At 43.0% G+C, this 19,620-nt stretch overlaps 2 protein-coding genes across 2 annotated transcripts in view; both read left to right on the top strand.

Annotated features, from left to right (window-relative positions):
• The window catches only part of LOC138968858 (medium-chain acyl-CoA ligase ACSF2, mitochondrial-like), a 34,074-nt gene extending 16,475 nt beyond the window's left edge, over window positions 1-17,599 (top strand). The window contains exons 13-14 of the mRNA XM_070341525.1: window positions 14,546-14,656; window positions 15,303-17,599. Coding sequence (XP_070197626.1) covers window positions 14,546-14,656; window positions 15,303-15,440 — 249 coding nt within the window. The 3' untranslated portion in view covers window positions 15,441-17,599. The remainder of the gene's footprint in view (window positions 1-14,545; window positions 14,657-15,302) is intronic.
• Window positions 8,759-19,620, top strand: part of LOC138968860 (uncharacterized) — a 510,049-nt gene continuing 499,187 nt past the window's right edge. Inside the window, exon 1 of the mRNA XM_070341528.1 lies at window positions 8,759-14,155. Within this exon, the coding sequence (XP_070197629.1) occupies window positions 8,794-9,681 (888 nt within the window). The 5' untranslated portion in view covers window positions 8,759-8,793 and the 3' untranslated portion in view covers window positions 9,682-14,155. The remainder of the gene's footprint in view (window positions 14,156-19,620) is intronic.

Raw genomic sequence — 19,620 nt, 5'->3', positions numbered from 1 at the left:
CAATGGTGTTGTTTCTTACTGTGTGTGGATTTTGTGGTATGTACATCATTCCAAAGCGGAGATATTTGTGCTTGAAAACGGCTCATCGCACAGCGACAGCGGTAGCGGCGCGCGCTGTGCAGGAAAATTGTCAGCTCGCGCCGCGGGGTGTTGGAACGGTCTACAAACTGTGTATAATTTGCCTATTTTTAGATGGGTCGCCCAACAAGACTATTCAAATACATCCAATGAAATTTGGTGTACCTTAAGTTCATAGGTCAAGGCTGCTTTTGGCAACCGGTAGGCCAATGAAAAGACCGTTTACGTACACAACAGCGACGTCACAGCTTTGGAAAATCGCAAACACGTGTCTTGCCTCAGTCAGTTCTTTGTCTGTTCTCACCGGTTTACACGTCGAAGAAAGTATCATCATCAGTCCTTGTGCCAAGTTTTGAAAGTTTTCGTCAGTTATTTAACCAAGGCGAGCGATTCGAAGTGAGGATAATGTGAATCGTGTGACTGAAAACAACGAAGCTCCACGCTAGCTGCATCGTCGCCAGCACGCGGAAATTTTCTCAATGGACGGTCGAGTCTATTTTCCGTGGGGGGACACAGACTGGGTAAGTCCTTTTGTAGTTTTTGTTTACGTGTTATTCGCATTCGGATAAAGACCTAGATGTGTTGCGTTATTTTACTTACATGTTGTTTTGAGGTAATTCATTGAAACATTCGTAAAAGAAAGTCTAAAGCATCCTAAGTTGACCGGTTGCTCGGACCTGACTCCCCCCTTTTTCGGGTCAGTCAAGTGTCGGAACAAGTCAACAACGGCCGCTTTCTTTCCCAGCGATTTGTTTGCCCATCTTATTTGTCTTGAAATGTTCCTCCACGTCGTCTTAATACTTTGTTGCGATCAAACTAAAGTAACTTTCTGTCCCCTCTCTTGATTTAATCATCCTTAACTTTCGTCAAGACTTGACGGTTTGAGGTTGAACAGCTCCGTCAGTCCGTGACTGTCCCTCGCTCGCGACTCCAAATGACATGACACATATGACTTTTTGAAGCGACATTTAACTTGTTTTCAAACAGCATAGAAACGTAATATCCTTTATCGATTCTCTTCACGGTATTTTAATTTCCATGTGAGTTCGAAATGGATTTGATGATGAAATAAATTCAAAAACAAAGGGAAAGCAACCTTCCAATTTTTTTTTTCAGTTTGAAGGTTTTTTTCTTCTTATTTTTCTTTTTTTCTCTGTGTTCTGCCCAGCACGCAGGTTTCTTGATGTGAGTTTTTTTTTTAATTTGCCAAGCACATCATCTGTTGGGCTTTTAATAATAAAAAATTCAAGCATCCGTCTACAACGTATCATCATTCATCCTTCAACATTTACACAATACTGAAATATCTCAACGCTAATTCATATATCCTAACATCACATTTATATCAATAGGCCTTCCATATCTATACTTACTGATACACATTTTTGAAATGAGCAAAATATGATTAATAATTTTGTTTATGGGGGTTTGCACTTCTGGAGAATAACCAAACAATACATCTTTTTCTGTTAATATAATATTTTCTCCCGTATTAACAAATATACATCTAACATTTTCCCAAAACAATTTCATTTTGCTACAAATGTTATATTTGTGGGACCAAAATTTTACAGAGCAGGGTTCACTGGCTTTGGATTGTGTTAATATCGCACAAAATTTCTTCGGGGAAGGGTTATTTAGCATGACCTGAAAACAGGTCGCAGGAGGCTCGTCATCCGCGTCTTCTTTAATTGTGTTGTCTCGTAGTGCTCGCGTGCAGAGGGCCATGTGCAAAGTGTTGTACTCAAACAGCCTTGTGGCACTATATTTTGAGGTTGATTCATTTGTTTTAGAACATTTTTTAAGTGATCTTTTTTTTGTTTTTATTGTAGGTGTTCATCGTCCCAGAGATTCCGGTAGGACAACCATTTGCTCCTGCTTCAGGAGGCAGTCTGCTGCAGGGAAAGCTACGCAAGGAGAGTGGACCACATCAACGTTCACCATCATCTACATCCGGATCCTTGTCACTGACTAATGGAGACTTCATGAGTTTGCTGTGGTCTTCTCGGAAACTGGAGGAGATTGGTGGCGTGCAGTTTGGTGAGGAGCTGTCTCGCAAACATTATGAAATTATGTGTCGATGGATTTTGGAATACACAGATGTGGGAACACGCACACCTAGTGCAGTTCTTGCAAAAAGTCAAAGACTTGAGTGCAAATTCAAAGCTGCACTGAAGCAGTACAACAGACGCCCAACCACATCCAACCATGAGCGCCTTTATGCTTTTCTTTCTTCGCCTCTTCAGTGGCAACAGGAATCCGCATCCTATGCCGATCAAGACGTCAACCAAACTACTGTTCCTTGTCAGCGTCCTGATGCCCCTCCCTCCTTCCCTCCCCCTACTACCACATCTCTCCCAGCGACACTTCCTTCATCCCTTCCTTCCACTCAGCTGCTATCTTCAGTTGAGACCAGCAAGCTAGCATCTCCTGTAAAATTACGACAAGGTAAAACACTCTTTTCCCCTGATCTGGTCCACTGCAATGCAGAAAAGGAGAAACTGGCAAAAGAACTGCATCTGGTTTCTACTCAGGCTGCGAAATTGAGGGAGCGATCCACAAAACTAGCCACGGTTGTAACAGCAGGGATGAAAGGCCTGATAAAGGAAAATGCATCGTTACGACGAAACAACGCACAGGTTCGAGATAGCAAAGAAGCCTTGCAGCTGCGCTACAAGGAATTGAGAAAATCTTCAATACCGAGAGCTCTCCATGACAAAGTTTTGAAGGAGATCTCTACATCAAACCAAGAGCTCAAGCAGAATGAAAATCAACACTGCAGAAGAAGGTCAACCGTCTGCGGATGCATTCAGCTAGGAAGGACGTCACACTGGAAAACCATAGAGTGGCAGCTGCTGTTGCATTGAATGAGCTTCGCCTAGACAAGGATGCAAGTGACTCATATCACAGCGAGGTGAAACAGCTCCTTCAACAAGAAGTGGAAAGTGGGAAGAAGACAGCAGTGGAGCTTCAGCAAGAACTTGAGGAGATGAAAACATTAGAAACAAAGAGCAGTGGCATGTACAGCACAAGAGTGCGTCTCATGTATTATGACCTCCTAGCCAAGGGGGTGTCCTGCAACACAGTGCACAGTGTCGTCAAGAGCGTTCTCACTCACGCCACCTCCCTTGACACCGACGCCCTCGCCTTGCCTTCTCGTTCCACTGCCCAGCGGATGGTGCTTGAGGCAGGGGAGCTGGTAAAAGTGAGGACCAGCTATGAACTTTTGAGCAACAAGGGGCATCTTGGACACCACTCAGACGGAACAACGAAATCTCTCATACACTGGGGAATGCATGTGCTAAAGCTTGACTGCGAAGACAGTACAAAGACGTTCAATTTAACAGTGTCTCCGGTGCCGTCTGGTAAGGCTGCAGATACTGTGCACCAACTCAAGGACCAGATGAAGGAGCTGGAGCAGATTGCACGAGACATGGGCCTTGACCCTGGCAATTCCTTTCATCTCGACAGGATTGTCACCCGCATGTCTGACCGCGCGAACAACGAACGCGCTGTCACCAGGCTTTTGCGGGAGGAGAAGGATGCTCTGATGCGACAAGATCCCGTCTGGGAAAACATGTCCGAAGAGGAAAAGGCTGAGAAACTTAGGATCTATGATTTTACATGTGCGTCACACAAAATCGACAACATGTCAAATGCAATGACCACAGCAGCAGCTGATTTTCTTTTGCCTCAGACGAATGGAGGTGATCAGCGCAAAGCACTGCAAGGCGCAAAAAAACAGATCTAAGAACTCAACAAACTGATCTGCCAGCAGTCCAGAAAGGAGTACGGCAAAGAAAGAGTTCATAATCTTTTGCTTGGACAGAGATCCTACAACGTATAAGGCAACAGCTGCGCATCTCCTCCAGCCAGTGGTGGGGAACCGCTATATTGTTTTCTTGCTGAACGCCATTCCGACCTTGATGTCCAAAGAGATCGTGATGATCTACCTGGAGGCGCTCAAGGACAGCAAAGAAAGTGTGGCAACGCTGAACCGCCTGGAACTCTCAGTCTGGCAGGGATTTTTGAGCTCAGACACTGAAGCAGAACTCTGTGCTTTTTCCCTCATGTTTTTTTTTGTTTGCCAGCCACTGTTGTCAAGGGGGAAAACAGCAAAGAGTCCCCTCGACATGAACTTTTTCTACCTGACAGCAGTGCGCCGCCTAGCTGCCTTTGAGGAAGACAGCAGTCCACTTCTAGTGGAAGATCCGGAAATCTGGGGGGGTGCAGTTCAAGAAACCGAGCCATTCCGACCCTACATCCCACAGATTCAGCTGCTGGCTTCACGTGATGGCTTCAAGGAAAAGGTAATCCTCCATTTCATTTTACAAGTGCATGACCAGTGCACGCCATGTGAACTGTAGTGTAATAAAGATAGTTACTTAGTAAGTTAGTAAGCACGTAAATATTAACATTCAGTCATTCTTTTAATGATTAAGCACGTAAATATTATTAACATTCAGTCATTCTTTTAATGATTATTACTAACTTAGCTGTGCATTGCTGTCAGGAGTTATTGCTGTCAGGAAGTAGGTCAGTTAGGCCTAAAAAAAAAATAGGTGTGGTTACGGTAACCCGACCTACCCTATTTTTAGGGGCCGATCCTATAACTTTTTATTACATTTGTCAAAACAAAAAAAACAAGAGGCGAAGCCTTCAAGGCTCACGTAAGAAATAGACAAACAGTAACACAAACTCAATCACTCCGTCACACATACACACCCACACACACAGTAAGCTTAGGTGACGACTGTGCAAGAAAGAGAGACACTAGATCTAGATCTGTCTGTGTCTGCATGTAGCCTACTTACAGGGACACGACTGCCAAATAGTCTCGGCCCGCTCAAAATAACACTGACCGAGACCACACACACCACGCGAGAGAGAAAGACTACAGGGAGGCATGCCGTCATGATGCATTAATTGACGTCAAACACATTTGACCGTGACGTAATCTTATGCGAGCTTTATCCATAGTCTTGGATAACCACTCACACATAGACTCGGAAATGTTAAAGTTTCTACCACAGACATACACACACACGCACACACGCACACACGCACAGACAGACAAAGTTACGATCGCATAGGCTACACTTACGTGAGCCAAAAAACCGAGTGCAAAAAACGCAATGAAAGCGAAAGCGCCCGTGTCGCACACTTATTTCCCTGTCAAGTACCGTACTTTCCGGGTCATAAGGCGCGACTTTTTTCCTCGAGTTCGACCCCTGCGTCTTGTATAACGAAGCCCTAATCCGTGTATGAAATACAAAAAAATCAAAGAGACCGCTTGAGCACCAGTCAAACAACTTGTGATAATGCATGTTTCAGCTACTAGGTACTGCCCTGCCTTTGATCTGGCGGCACACACAGATTTCCACTCTGTTAAACTCGGTCACTGACCGGTCACTGACCCCGATGCAGGAAGTGTTTCCTCTCTCAGATATGACAGGGGAACCACCTCTCATGGCAAAAACTGGGTCATTGACCCCTGGGAAGAAGGTCGTGTCTTTTAACAAGGCCACCCAGCTATCACAATGCCTTTGGTCACTGACCGGTCACTGACCCCGATGCAGGAAGTGTTTCCTCTCTCAGATATGACAGGGGAACCACCTCTCATGGCAAAAACTGGGTCATTTTGGTGCGCCCTATTGGCCCCCTGCGTCCAATGGGTGACTGGATTACAATTTTTTTTTTTTAAAGAAGGGGGTGCGTCTTAGATAACAAAGCGCCTTGTCACCCGGAAAGTACGGTAGGTTTAATTTGTACACATTAGAAAAAAAAGTTAAAAAAAAAAAAAAGTGATTGCCTACCTACCTACCCTATTTTTTTTTGGCTATGTTACCGTAACCACAACCATTTTTTTTTTTTGCCTTATAACTTATAATTTTAACTTAAATAGATTTTCAGTTTGCTTGCTTTTTTTTTACTCTGCTGTCCTGTGATTGTTTCAGGTGTGCACAATCCTGAGCAAAATGGCTGCAGCTGGAAAGGTCAAATTGATGTCTCACGCCACGGAACATCTTCCAGGAGGGATATACCATCAGCCATCACCTGGCGCTGTTGCTGCTGGCTACCTCCTGGGTTCTGCTACGAACGACATAGTTGAGAGTGGGTTTGGCCTCCTGGACCGTCAACAGGCGATGTGCCCAACAAGGAAGTTGTACTCTCGTCTGTCCTCGAGTGGTTCCAGGTCTGCTGTTTTCTCCATTTCTTGGATGGGTGTACTTTTCATGGCACCGAGGATGATCCTTAGCCCCATGTTCTGGACTTTGTCCAGCTTTCCTTTGTTGGTTTTGGAGGCAGTGGTCCATGTTGAGGAGGCGTATTCCATGACCGGTCTGACAGCGCCTGTGTAGACCCGTTTCAGAATGCCAGAGTTTGCGCCCCACTGGGTTCCTGCCAATTTCTTCATGAGCGAGAGCTTCTTCATCGCTCTTCCTTCTGTCGCTTCAATCTGCGGCTTCCACGTCAGACGTGTGTCCAGGGTGACTCCCAGAAACGTTGGCGTGTCGACCTGTGGGACTGCTTGGTCTTTCAGTTTCAGCAGGACCTTTTCCTTGGAGGTGGAGAGTGAGAAGAGAGTGCTGACCGTCTTGGTAGTGTTCAGCTGTAATGCCCAGTGTTCTGACCAGCTGGACACGCTATTGATGGTGTTCTGGATACGGTGTGTTGCTGTGGAGGTGTGTTCTTCTGCACACCAGACTGCAAAGTCATCCGCATGCAGGGTGTTCAAGACATGTTTTGGCACCGTTGTTGTGATGTCATTTATGTAGACGAGGAAGAGGGTAGGGGAGATCACTCCGCCTTGTGGGACACCCTCTCTCAGCTTCACGAGGTTGCTGGTCGTCCCGTCTACCATCACTCTTGCTGTTCTATTGAAGAGGAAATTACTCAGCCACTTGAACATCTTGCCATGGACGCCCGCATGCAAAAGCTTCAGTAGCAGCCCTTCCTTCCAGACTGTGTCGAAGGCCCGGGACAGATCAAAGAACACTGCCAGGACCTTCTTTTTCTCTTGGAAGGCATCTTCAATCTCCTGCGTCAAGAGGGCAAGCTGGTCTTCGGTGCTGCGATGTTGCCGGTAGCCTGTTTGGGTGGGTGCAAGGAAAGATCTGGACTCAAGAAGCGACAACAGTCTCTTGTTCACGATCCTTTCCAGAAGCTTTCCAACGCAACTGAGTAGGCTGATGGGTCGATAGCTGGATGGGTCACGCTTATCCTTTCCTTTCTTCGGGATGGGTCTTATAAGGGCGACTTTCCAACTCGTAGGCACAGTGCCTGTCGACCAGCTCTGGTTGTAGATGGACAGAAGGAATCGCTTTGCACCAGGGCCGAGGTGCTTCAACATGTCGTTGGAGATGCCATCAGGGCCTGGGGCCTTCTTCTGCTTCAGCTTTCTCAGTGCTTCTTCCAGCTCACGGAGGATCAGACGTTCGGTCATGCATGGGTCCAAATCAGTACTTGCTGTGTTGTGAAGTGCAGCTCGAGTCTGGCTTCTGACATCCTTCAGTCTGTCAGCAGGGACCGTCACTGTACTATCTGCCTCAAAAGCTTTGGCGAAGACATTTGCGGCTGTTTTGCCTGTGACATCTCCGGTGTTAGTGTGGAGGGTGACCTTCCTCCTCCCAGAGTTGTCCTCGTTCAGTGTCTTGGTCAGCTGCCATAGCTTTTGAGTGTCTTTCTCCATGTTTAAGGAGGCCGTTTTCTCTCTCCAGCTGTTCTGGGTTTGACGCTGCTTTTCTTTGTCAAAGTCTGTCCTTATCTGCGAGTGTCGCGCCACATTTTCAGGTGTGGGGTCCTTCTCCATGTTTTCTCTCGCTTCGCTCAGCTTCTTGTGCAACTCTTCCAGGGCGTTGTTCCAGTACGGTTTGTAGTCACGCCGCCTGCCTCTTGGAATGGACTTTTTCGCTGCCTGGAGTATGGCGGAGTTGAACATGGAGGCGTTCCTGTCGACACTGTGCCTATCGAAGGTGATGGACTTTGTGTAGAGGTCAGTGAGTTGGCTGAAGAGCATCCAGTTGGCTTTCTTGTAGTTCCAACTGGGCGGCAGTTTCCCTGTGTTGGGGATGACCTGCTTGGCAATGGTCAGGATTGTGGGTCTGTGGTCGCTGCCTCCAAGTTGCTCGCTGACCTCTCTCTTCGTGATCTTGTGCACGTTGTCAGTGGCTATGGCAAGATCAGGTGTGCTGGTCTTCTTCCACACTCTGGAATAGAAGGTTGGGGGATCATCAGGCTTGTTGACAAGAACCAGCTGGTTTTCGATGAGCCAGTCTTCCACTTCTTCGCCTTTTGCATCCAGACTTGGATAACCCCAGCTGGGGGAGTGGCTGTTGAAGTCGCCAACTACAATCCAGTCTTCAGTGCCAGGTCGAAGACAGTGAAGTTGCATCATCTTGTTGGGCGGACTGTAGAGGTTGCAAATGGTCAGGTTTCTTTCTGGGAGAATGAGCTTCACGGTGATGAATTCCATGTCAGCATCTTCTGATCTTTGCACCTCTATGGAAGACAGGTTTTTTTTTACCAGAGTTAGGACTCCACCTTTTGGTCTGTTTTCCCGGTCAAATCGATGTGTTTCATATCCTCTTACAGAGAATCTATGGGAGCTGTTGAGATGGGTCTCTTGGATGCAACATATGTCTATTTGTTGTAGCGAAACGTGACAAGCCAGTGGAATTTGTCAAGCAGCAGGATGCGGAGACCCGTGAGCTCATGGTCACCACAGCGCGGAAGTCAGCTCACCGCAAGCGACGAGAAGCAGGGACAACAGACCAGCAGCTTCTCAAACTGTGGCAAGCAGGGTCAGAGGAGAGAGACAGGCTCATCAGGCGTCGGACAGAGGGTCGCCAAAAGAAGCAGGCAAAAATGACAGCCCTGGGGGAGCAGATCCAGTCAGGCCAGCTGGTTCAGAACACTGCTACTGTCTGCACCTTGAAGACGAAGGACTTGCTCCTGCAACTGCAGATGTGGGGGCATATGAAAACTCTTGGTCTGCAAATTAACGGGAAGGAGCATCTGAAAGGTGCAACAGCCTTAAAAGTTGCAGAGAAGAGAGAGCGACTGAGATCCCTGATCGAAGGTAACCCAGGCATTTTGGCTGGACCCCTTCCCCTGGCCCTGGCCCAGTGTGATGATGCTCCTCCTTCCCCAACCAACAGTGTGCCCACTCCTGAAGATGATGCCCGGTCAAGCAGTGATGAGGATGTTCAGGACACAGAGACTTTTGCCAATGTACAAGAGGCTGGGCTAGCTAGCTTCAAGTTCGACAAGACCGGTGAAGTAGTTGTTGTTGCATTTGCAGGAGGAGTCTGGTACCCTGGAGTAGTTGATGCTGTTGTGTCGGCAGAATCAGCTGTCATTAACTATATGCACCCTTCTGCCCTCACTAGGGTCACTGTCCCCTTGCCCGACTCTGCTGAGTTTAGGTTCCCTACCAAAAAGGACAGCATGGAAACGGACTCGGCTAGTGTTTTTTTGCATGGGTTGACATTTGAACCAACATCTACAAGCTGCAGAACTTTCACCCTCTCCCACCCCATTTCCCTCATCAACACTCAGTACAAACAATTTGCAGCCTTGTACAACATTCCCCAGTACTAGTAGTTTTTGCTGTTGTTTTTCTTTCATGCGATTTTAGTCAAGTTATTTTGATGTCCAATATGGCAATAACCTGCTTGTTTGCCTTTAGTTTAGCTGTACATTTTGAGTATTTTTGATTTGACTTCAAGAAGGAAAGCAGTTAAGTGTGTATAGATGGAGTGACTCGCTTGTTTCCCCTTCTAATCCGGTAAACATAACTAGGCTTCATGACACCAAAAAAAAAATAAATAAATAAATAAAAATTTTAATTTGTTAACACGTTTTAACTCTTTTTTTTTTGGGTACACATCTTAATTTTGGTTACAAATATGTTTTATTGGCAAGTTCCCTTTTAGTTAAATTAAGATTTGTGGAAAATTGTTTTGTTTGAGTGACACGTACCCTCTCTGACTCTGCCTTTCGTCATGGTTGTCTGTGATGCAATCCGTTAACTGCTGTGTTTTTGTATTGTCTCACATACTGCTTAAAGGATGAATGAAATATGCCAGATACATTTTTATAATGATTGTTTTAGCAAAGAATCATCTCTTAAAGGAATTTAATTGATTTTTGCAATTTTTGCTCGTTTGTCGCATGTTGACGTGAAAGGACATTTTGCGATGTTAAAAATCTTAATATTATGCAACACTTTTTCAGAATCATGTTATCAATTTCAAAACATACGTCATTGCATAGCTTAGGTGATGACCTTTAATTTGATATATCATATGTACATAATCATTGGATTGGTTTAGCTTCAAGCTCAAAGTTCAGTTTTCATTTCTCATGTCATTTTAGTGTTACAGCCTCAAAAACAAAATCATCTATAAAGTATTCAAAACAAGTTTTTATTTTTTTATTTCTCATATTTTGTTGGTTACATGTCCTAAACATTAAAAAAAAACAATAATATCATTTCTATGTTGGATTCTTAAAAAACACCCTTTGCACACTATTTTTTTGCCGAAGTCCAAAGTTGGTCATTTTGCCCGATATGCAGTATTTTGCTAGCCTGTAACTTTTTTTTCTGAAATCATAGAGCTTTGAAATTTGTTGTGCTTGTTTAAAGTATATACATTATTCGGATAAACATTGCTTGACTGTTATAACCTAATCTGTTTGTGTTTTATGAGGGTGTCAAAAATGGCTGATTGTGCTATGTGCGATGGGCCTCCCTGCGATAGGCCTGGTGATGCGCATGGGGGTGTGGCGGTGTATGTGAAGAGTGATTTGATATGCAAACCCAGATACGATTTGAGCATACCTTCTCTAGAGGCGGTATGGGTGGAAACTAAAATCGACCAGGAGACCCTTCTTGTTGGTACTTTTTATAGACCACCAGATGCTAATGTAAATTACTGGGACTTGATTGATGAATCAATTCAGTCAGCGTCAAGGACACCACAGAAATTGATCATACTTGGCGATTTTAATGCTGATTGTATGAACAACCCTCCGCCTCACCTTCAACGATTATTAAATGTTAATAGTTTGTTTCAAATCGTGACAGAACCAACACGAATTACAGAACATTCATCCACTCTTATTGACTTGATATTAACCCCATGTCCAGACATGATAGATGCAGTTGATATTTTCCCTCCAGTTTGCAGTGACCATTCTTGTCCGTATGCTAAAATAAAGAAAACAGTTAATTTAAAACGTTCATTCAAGCGCACCATTTATAATTATTCAAAACTCAATATTGGGAAATTTGTAGATGATCTGCAAAATCTAGATTGGCCTGAGGTTGTTAACTTAGAACCACTGGATGCAGCAGTCGAATCATTTACGGATATACTAATGACTGCTGCCAAGCACTGTATGCCTGTAAAAACAGTTGTGATAAATGAACGAGATGCCCCATGGATAACCGAGGGAATTAAAAAGTTGATAAGGAAAAAACAAATAATACACAGCTTAGCTAAACGTTTAGATTCTATGTGGTGTTGGGCGTTATTCAGACGCATTCAAAACGTTTTAGTAGACAAAATTCGTAAAAGAAAAGAAGAATATGATATTGAATTGGACGATAGAATAATTTCGCAAATACATTTTGGTAACAAAGATTGGTGGAAGTTGTTAAATAATTTCATGACCAAGAAAGGCCTGTCACAGTCAGAAATTCCACCAATTGACAATAACGGAATTATTTGTTATTCTGATGAGGAGAAAGCAGAAGTATTTAATACATTTTTTGTTAACCAATCCTGTGTTGATGATGAAGATGATCCTTTTCCAACCCTGTCAGAGCACCCAGGATCCGCTCCTCCACTTATTATTACTACTGACATGGTTTCTGGAATTATTAAATCCCTTGACCAAAATAAGGCAGTTGGTCCCGATCTTGTTCATAACAAGATTCTTAAAGCAGCCGTAGACGTTGTCTCTGATCCACTTTCAAAACTGTTTAGTAGATCATTAGCCGAAGGTAGATTTCCAAAGGCTTGGAAAGTGGCACATGTTACCCAGTTTACAAGAAAGGCGAGAAGTCATTATGCACAAATTATCGCCCAATATCCTTATTAAGCTGTATCGGTAAAGTAATGGAAAAATGTATTCAAACTCATATGTTTACGTATTTTACAGATCATAATTTATTGACAGTATCTCAGTCAGGCTTTATTCCAGGTGACTCAACTGTTTTTTAACTTCTTGGTATATATGACGATTTGTGTCAATCTTTGGACAAGCAATGTACATCACAAGCAATATTTTTTGATATTTCCAAAGCGTTCGATAGAGTATGGCATCGTGGTTTGATTTATAAATTATACGCAATTGGTATAAGAGATATGTTATTAGAATGGATTAAAGATTATTTGTCTGATAGAACTCAAGCTGTAGTTATAAAGGGATGCATGTCAAATTACCGCTGTGTTCATTCTGGTGTCCCTCAAGGGTCAGTCTTGGGGCCACTTCTGTTTCTTGTTTATATTAATGACATTGTTGTTGATATTAAATCAATAATTAAATTATTTGCCGACGACACGAGTATGTACGTGTCCCTCGATAATACACTTGAACGCACTGAAATTTTGAATTCGGATGCACAACAGATAATGCAATGGGCAAAAAATTGGAAAGTTAATTTTAATCAGTCCAAAACTGAATTATTGACTGTCTCTCCTAGAAGACAACCGGAAACATTGCCGCTACAATTTGGCGAAGAGATATTAATTGAAACCACTGTTCATAAACATTTGGGCGTGTATCTGCAAAATGACTGTAAATGGAATCATCATGTACACTCTATAGTTGTTAAAGCTCGTATTTTAGTTGCATGTCTGCGTTCCTATAAATATCGACTCAGTCGCAAGGCACTAGAAATGATGTATAAGGCTTTTATTCTTCCTCATTTTGACTATGCAGATGTAATATGGGATAATTGCAATGCAATGTTGGCAGTTGAACTTGAAAAAATGCACCTAGATGCTATTATTGGAGCTGTTCGTGGAACAAGCCATCAAAAACTTTACAATGAGTCAGGTTTTACAACACTGCAAGAACGGCGCAGGAAACATAAATTGATCGTTTATTTTAAATTAGTTAATGGTCTCGCGCCAGTGTATTTACTTGATTACTTACCATCTCTCATTTCAGCAGTAAATCCGTACCACCGACGCAAACCATATGATAGGCAAATGTTTCGATGTAGAACTGAATTATATAAGCATTCCTTTTTTCCTTCTGCAACATCTTTATGGAATGAATTACCTGATCATATAAAACAAACGAATTCAATTGGTTGTTTTAAAAGATTTTTGTCCAGAGATGACCCTCTAATTCCCCCGTATGTCTACTCTAAAGTTCGAAAAGCAGAAATCATTCACTGTAAATTAAGATTAGAGATAAGCGATTTAAATGCAGATATTTTTAAAAGACATTTGACAAATGATGTTTTCTGCAGGTGTGGTTTTCATGTTGAAAATTGTGAACACTTTTTATTTGACTGTCCATTGTACACGAATGTTAGAGCAACCACTATTGATACTCTACCAGATAATAATAATATTACTGTTTTGTGTGCTATGTACGGTAATAGTGAAAAGTCCTTGGCTGAAAACACAGCGCTGTTTAATCAGATTCAGAAATTTATATTAGACAGCAAACGTTTTGTTTAGTCATTTTGTTATTAGAGCATTGAATTGATTTATAGTGGATGCAATCTTTCTTTCTCTCTCTCTCTCTCTCTCTCTGATTGTCCTCTGTGTCTCTATGTGTGTGTCTCTGTGTGTGTGTGTGTGTGTGTGTGTGTGTGTGTGTGCGTGCGTGCGTCGTGTGTGTGAGATTTCTGTACCACTGTTGCTATAGTTATCGTTGTTGTTGTTCTTGTTTTCATTTGTTTAAATATCATGCATTTACAATATTGTCCGCCACATTACTCGTTTGTTTCTAAGAGCACATTTATAAGTTTATCTTGTTGTGCTCCCTTAATTACAACTTTCAATTACGGCTTTGTATTTATGCAACTGAATAAAACTGTTTAAACCAAGTGTTCTAGATAAAATACAATGATGCTGGATAAGAGAAAGCATTAGCAGTAGAAGAGAAAATTTGACAATAGATTTGTAAATTCCAGCCAAACATCATGGCTGAACTAGTTTCAGGTGATGACAGTGGCAGTGGTAGTTTTAATTCACATGAATTGATAACAGTACGGAATCTGCTGCTGAACACACACAATAATAAGGTGATGACGTTAATGTTGACGATGATGATTATGATGACAGCGATGATGATGATGATGATGGTGATGATGATGATGATGTCAAGGATGGCTGTGGTAATGACTACAATGATGATGAAAGTCCTGCTGCTGATTAGAACAACGACAATGTCTAAGTTGATCACAGAGACGACGATGATGATGATTTTGTTTTAGGTGATAGGTGTGCCAGATGAGAGACTTGGGGAAGAGGTGTGTGCTTGGGTGCAGCTCAAAGCCGGGGAGACAGCCTCCGAAGAAGAGCTCAAAAGCTTCTGCAAAGAAAAGGCATGTACATGCAAACACTACACTCCAACTTGTGTTGGTGGAGCAAGTCAAAGTAATACACACCCAGGATTACAGTGGAACCCCCCCTTTTAAGACCCCCCAATTTAAGATTTCCTCCCTTTTAAGACCCTGTTTTCTCAGACTTTTTGATCATTATACCTCTGTAAATTTACCTCCATTTTAAGACCCTCCTTTTTAAGACCTGATTTTCTCATATTTTTTTAGGTCTTAAAAGGGAGGTTCCTCTGTAGTACTGATTTGGACTTTTTAGTTGTTGAGCTTTTATAAACGCAGCATGTGAGATTTTGTCTTCATGGAAAATGAAAGTGAGAGTTTGCTCTTTCCGAGGGGTGGGTTTATGAAAATCCCTTATTTATAGTCAGCTAGATTTAGTGATACTTGTATTGTTAAGAGGCAATATTTTGTGTGATAAATTATCAGTCACATAGAACAGCGAGTGAAAAAGCTTCGGGGATGCTGTGTGTTTGTGTGTGTGTGTGTGAGCGAGTGAAAGAGAGAGAGAGAGCGAGTGAAAGAGAGAGAGCATGTGTACATTAGAGGTACATTGCACATGCATGCATGTGTACAGGAATGCACGTCCTGTTTTTCATTCTTCATGATGTTCTCTTCTCATTGTTTGTTTCAGTTGGCGCGTTTCAAGGTGCCACGCTACTTCATGTTCGTGGAGGAGTTCCCTATGACAGTGACAGGAAAGATCCAGAAGTTTAAGATGAGAGAAGAGACTGTTAAAAAGTTGGGATTGGCACATATCCACCCACATTAGCACTGATTTATGCATCATCATGAAATCGGCACAGCACACTGAGTATAACCTCCATTGAATGACATGGAAGTGAGTTACGCAGTTGGGATATTTCTGCTGAGAGACACCTATTTGTTAAATTGTAGAAGAAGCGAGTTGGTATTTGGAACTAGTCCTCGGATGCATTATGATGAATTTGGTGAACTGTTGTGCAAAAGTTACTTTAAAAAAAAAAGCGCAAAATATGTGAGGGGAGAGGGAAAAAGAGTTGTTTTGTTTACTCAGGATACCATGCCAGGTTATAGATAAAACTACCCCGGGGAAGAAGGTCAGTGTCTGTAAACTGGGGCAGACAGCTGGTCTCAAGGCCAACCAGCTATTACAATGCACCTGCCTTTGATCTCTCCGCACATCCAGAGCAAAAATATTTTCACTCTGTATCCTTCCTTTGATGTGCGGCTAATAGACTGGAAGCGCCTAGTGTGAGTTTTTTTCTCAATTTTACCTCAAAAGTGGGGGTTGCATCCTATATAACAAAGCGCCTTATAGTCCAGAAAATATGGTAATCACATTTTCTATGATGTACTGAAATATATGCATGTTACCGCACATATCCAGTGGTTCCCAGGGCCGGACTACCGGGGGAGTTATGGGGGTTGTGCAACCCCCCCCCCTAGCCTAAACATGTACCTCACTTATTTAAAACATTTTTTATTATTGTTTATTTTATGCCGTTTCATGCAAGGAGCGACCATTTTCCTATCTCAGAATATGACCTACCCATCAGCTTCAGGGGGCAAAGCCCCCTGACCCCCACAAGGGCTCTGCCCCTTGACCCCGCCAGGGGGAACATCCCCCTGGACCACCACTGGCAACCCCTCCCCCCTCCTCTTAGCCTAGTCTGGCCCTGGTTCCTATCACAAAAGGGTGTTCCTGCAACTTGCCAAAGTGTCCTTTTCTTGCAAGTGTCCTTTCACAAGAGGTATACTTTGATCACTCTCAGGTAGGTATTAATTTAGTTTTACTAAAGCCTGCTGGGACACAAGTAATGGGTTAGTGCATTTGTAAACAGGAATCGCTTGACAAGTGGCCCCCTTCATCCCCCCCTTCCTCGTCCTGATATGGCTCTGCGTAGTCGGCTGGACGTTAAGCAACAAATAAACAAACAAACAAACAAACTCTCAGGTAGCCTTTTTTGAAAGATGTATTCTAATCAAAGAGGCCTCACCTTACACTAAAAACATGCAAGAAATATACAATACCTATTAATACAGAAGATATATGAGTGTTCTGAAATCTGAAGATGATGCGCTGCGCTCATTACTTGAACCAGTTTGTGCTAACTTCAAGCCATTGGATCAAGTTTAAAGTGTTTCTTCTTCTTCTTTTCCTTCGTTCATGGGTTGAAACTACCTCGTACACGTGTTTTTTGCACGAGTGGGTTTTTACATCTATGACTGTTTTTACCCCGCCATTCAGGCAGCCATGCATCGCTTTCAGGGGATGCATGCTTGGTATTTGCATGCTCATTAACATCACAGTACGCCTAGAATGATTGAACAAAGTGGGAAGCCTTAATTTCTCCACGTTTAACTGTTACACATTATGCTTTCTGCCACATGTGCAATACTGTACCAATACTGTATTATGAGATCTGTACTTTTACCTTCAGTTTTAATTCAGCAATAAATTGATGTTTTGTGCTATTGTCAGACCTGGGAACACGTTCGATTTCGGGGTATTTTGTGCACATGCTTGTCCAATCTACTTTTCTTTACAAGCATATCCTGAAGCAAATCCTGTATTTTGACACATGATCAAAGATTTTGTCTGTAAACATTGTAGGAAGAATTTGTTTTAAATGTATTGGTAAACTTAATTAACGGTGAGAGGGACGCGTGTGAAGCATGCTTGAATCATGGATGTTCAAATTCTGCATGGAGAACCCTCATTTTTCTGAAAATACACCAAGGTTTTTTGAGAAGTGCAAAACAGGGGTTCCCACGTCCGTATGATGTATTCTAACATTGTTGAATCCGTTCGGTTTTATATGTACTTTTACAAATAATGTATTCAAGAACATTTTGTGATGTTTTTGTATTCCAGTATCTGTTATACATTTATACTTATTGTAATGTTTGTACACATAAGGAAACCGAATTACATCAAAGTAAAATGTGTCACCTTTGTTCTTTCAAGCTTTTTTTCCCCCCTTTGATCCTTCGTGTGTATGACCAGTGTTGTTGAGTGTGCACAAGGAAAACCCTGTTGCTTGATTTCATATGTGACACCCACAGGCACAGCAAAAAACATTAACAGTTTTTTTCAAAATTGAAGCACCCACGTACAGCAGAGCATAGTGATACCTGCAGCAAAACACATTCACACCTGCAATTAAAGTCAAGCAGTACAGTGGAACCTCCCTTTTAAGACCTATTTTTAATATTGGCAAAACTAGCTGGCCTGAGACTAGGTGACGGTATAGTTTTTGTTAAGTCTCGAAATCCTGAGTGGTTAAAAAATCAGGAAACCCATCCAGAGTTCCTGATCTTCGCTGTGACACACTCGCATGCACGCACGTCCCTCCTTTATTTTCTGTCTCAGTCTCCTACACACTGGCCACGACCTTTCGTGATTAAAACTTGAGGGTTCCATAGGCACAGGCTCTGAAAACGGCCCCAACACGAACTACATATTGTACAAGTAACCGACGCTGTTTGCATTCTAGCGTCTGTTCATCAGTTGATATTGATACTACATTATGTACACAGCAATATTACAGTACTCAAGGGCGGATCTGGGGGGGGGGGGGGTTACACGGGTTACGTAACCCCCCCACCCCCCCAAAAAAGAGGTAATTTATTGGTTCAGGATGCACCAGATAGCTCTATTTTGCTTCTTTGGATAAAAAATTTTTTCGGGGGGGCATGCCCCCGGACCCCCCTAGAGGCTTAGGCGCCTTCGGCGCCGTCAACTTGTATCCTCGCAGTCATTTTGTAACCCCTCCCTCCAAAGTGAATTGATCCGCCCTTGAGTACTGATGCAAGTCACGGTTCCTGAGACATCTCACACATTTCCAATGAACTGAAGTAGAAACACCGGCGAAACATCAGTGATGCCAGATCAGTTCGAACTAAATCAGCCGCTGAGTAGGCCTATTAAGACACCAAAATTGCTTCTCATTCATCGCATCATCTGGCCAATAAGCCATTCACTTGACTTTTGTGAAGTCACAGCATGTAGTTTGGCTGTCCATTTTATATTGGTCTGTGATCATAACAGTCTGGAGTTGTTCATGAGTCGGTAGTTCTTCTTAGCCTCAGAATACTGAGTTAAAGGCTGAGCCATCAGTAAAACTTGACTGACGTACTTGGGCATGAGACCAAGGGTAGGGCGGATGGTGGTGAGAGAGGTGAAGGGACGGGGAATGTTTACAGTGCCGTGTGCTGGGCTGTGAGCAGTGCCCGCCAATGTTTAGGTCAGGCACCGTTGCGGCAGACGCGCCTATGCAGGAAAATGCAACGCTATTCTGGCCATCTGGTTAACTGTCATCCTCATAAGACAGACCATAGACCTACATTAATATAGGTCCCTGGACAGACTGATACCAAGAGGTGTACGTTACACCCGCAAAATTAAACTACTCCTTGCTTATCAGGGACGTAGCACACCTAATAAAAGTGGTAGGGCGGAAAAAAATGGAAGACAAAATGCTGAGACAGCTAAGGAAATATGGGGCTTACACTACCGCCCCCCCCCCCCCCCCCTTCCCGTCCCCTTGTAATGGTCTAAAAAAGAAAGAAAACATGATGCGATTTCGTGCCTTCTGAGCTCAGTTCCATCTAATCATCTTTCCATCCTCCACCAAACAACGGGCTGGTGAATGTATCAGTGATTATCAATCGACTTATATCTAAATTCCGATACGTTGAATGTGATGAGCACTTACTTCAAATGACTTTCGTCTTCATTATTGTCTAGTGTGTTAAAAAGCAAGGATTGACAAACTGGTTTACTTCTAAACAAGCAATTTATTGATCCGTCCAGCCGAAAAATAGAGGGATTTGTCAGAATATTTTTAGCGCGTTTTCGATCCATCACAACCAGGATGCACACTTGTGTCCATTGTTCAATTCTCTCTCTACATATGTTGTTTCATGTGACACTGTTAACCCCACAAGTTACTGTGTTACTCAATTGT

Source organism: Littorina saxatilis, linkage group LG6 (genome assembly GCF_037325665.1).
Source record: "Littorina saxatilis isolate snail1 linkage group LG6, US_GU_Lsax_2.0, whole genome shotgun sequence".
NCBI classification, from domain to species: Eukaryota; Metazoa; Mollusca; class Gastropoda; order Littorinimorpha; family Littorinidae; genus Littorina; species Littorina saxatilis.
The sequence above is the reverse complement of the archived record's forward strand: the minus strand, read 5'-3'. Positions and strand labels throughout refer to the sequence as shown.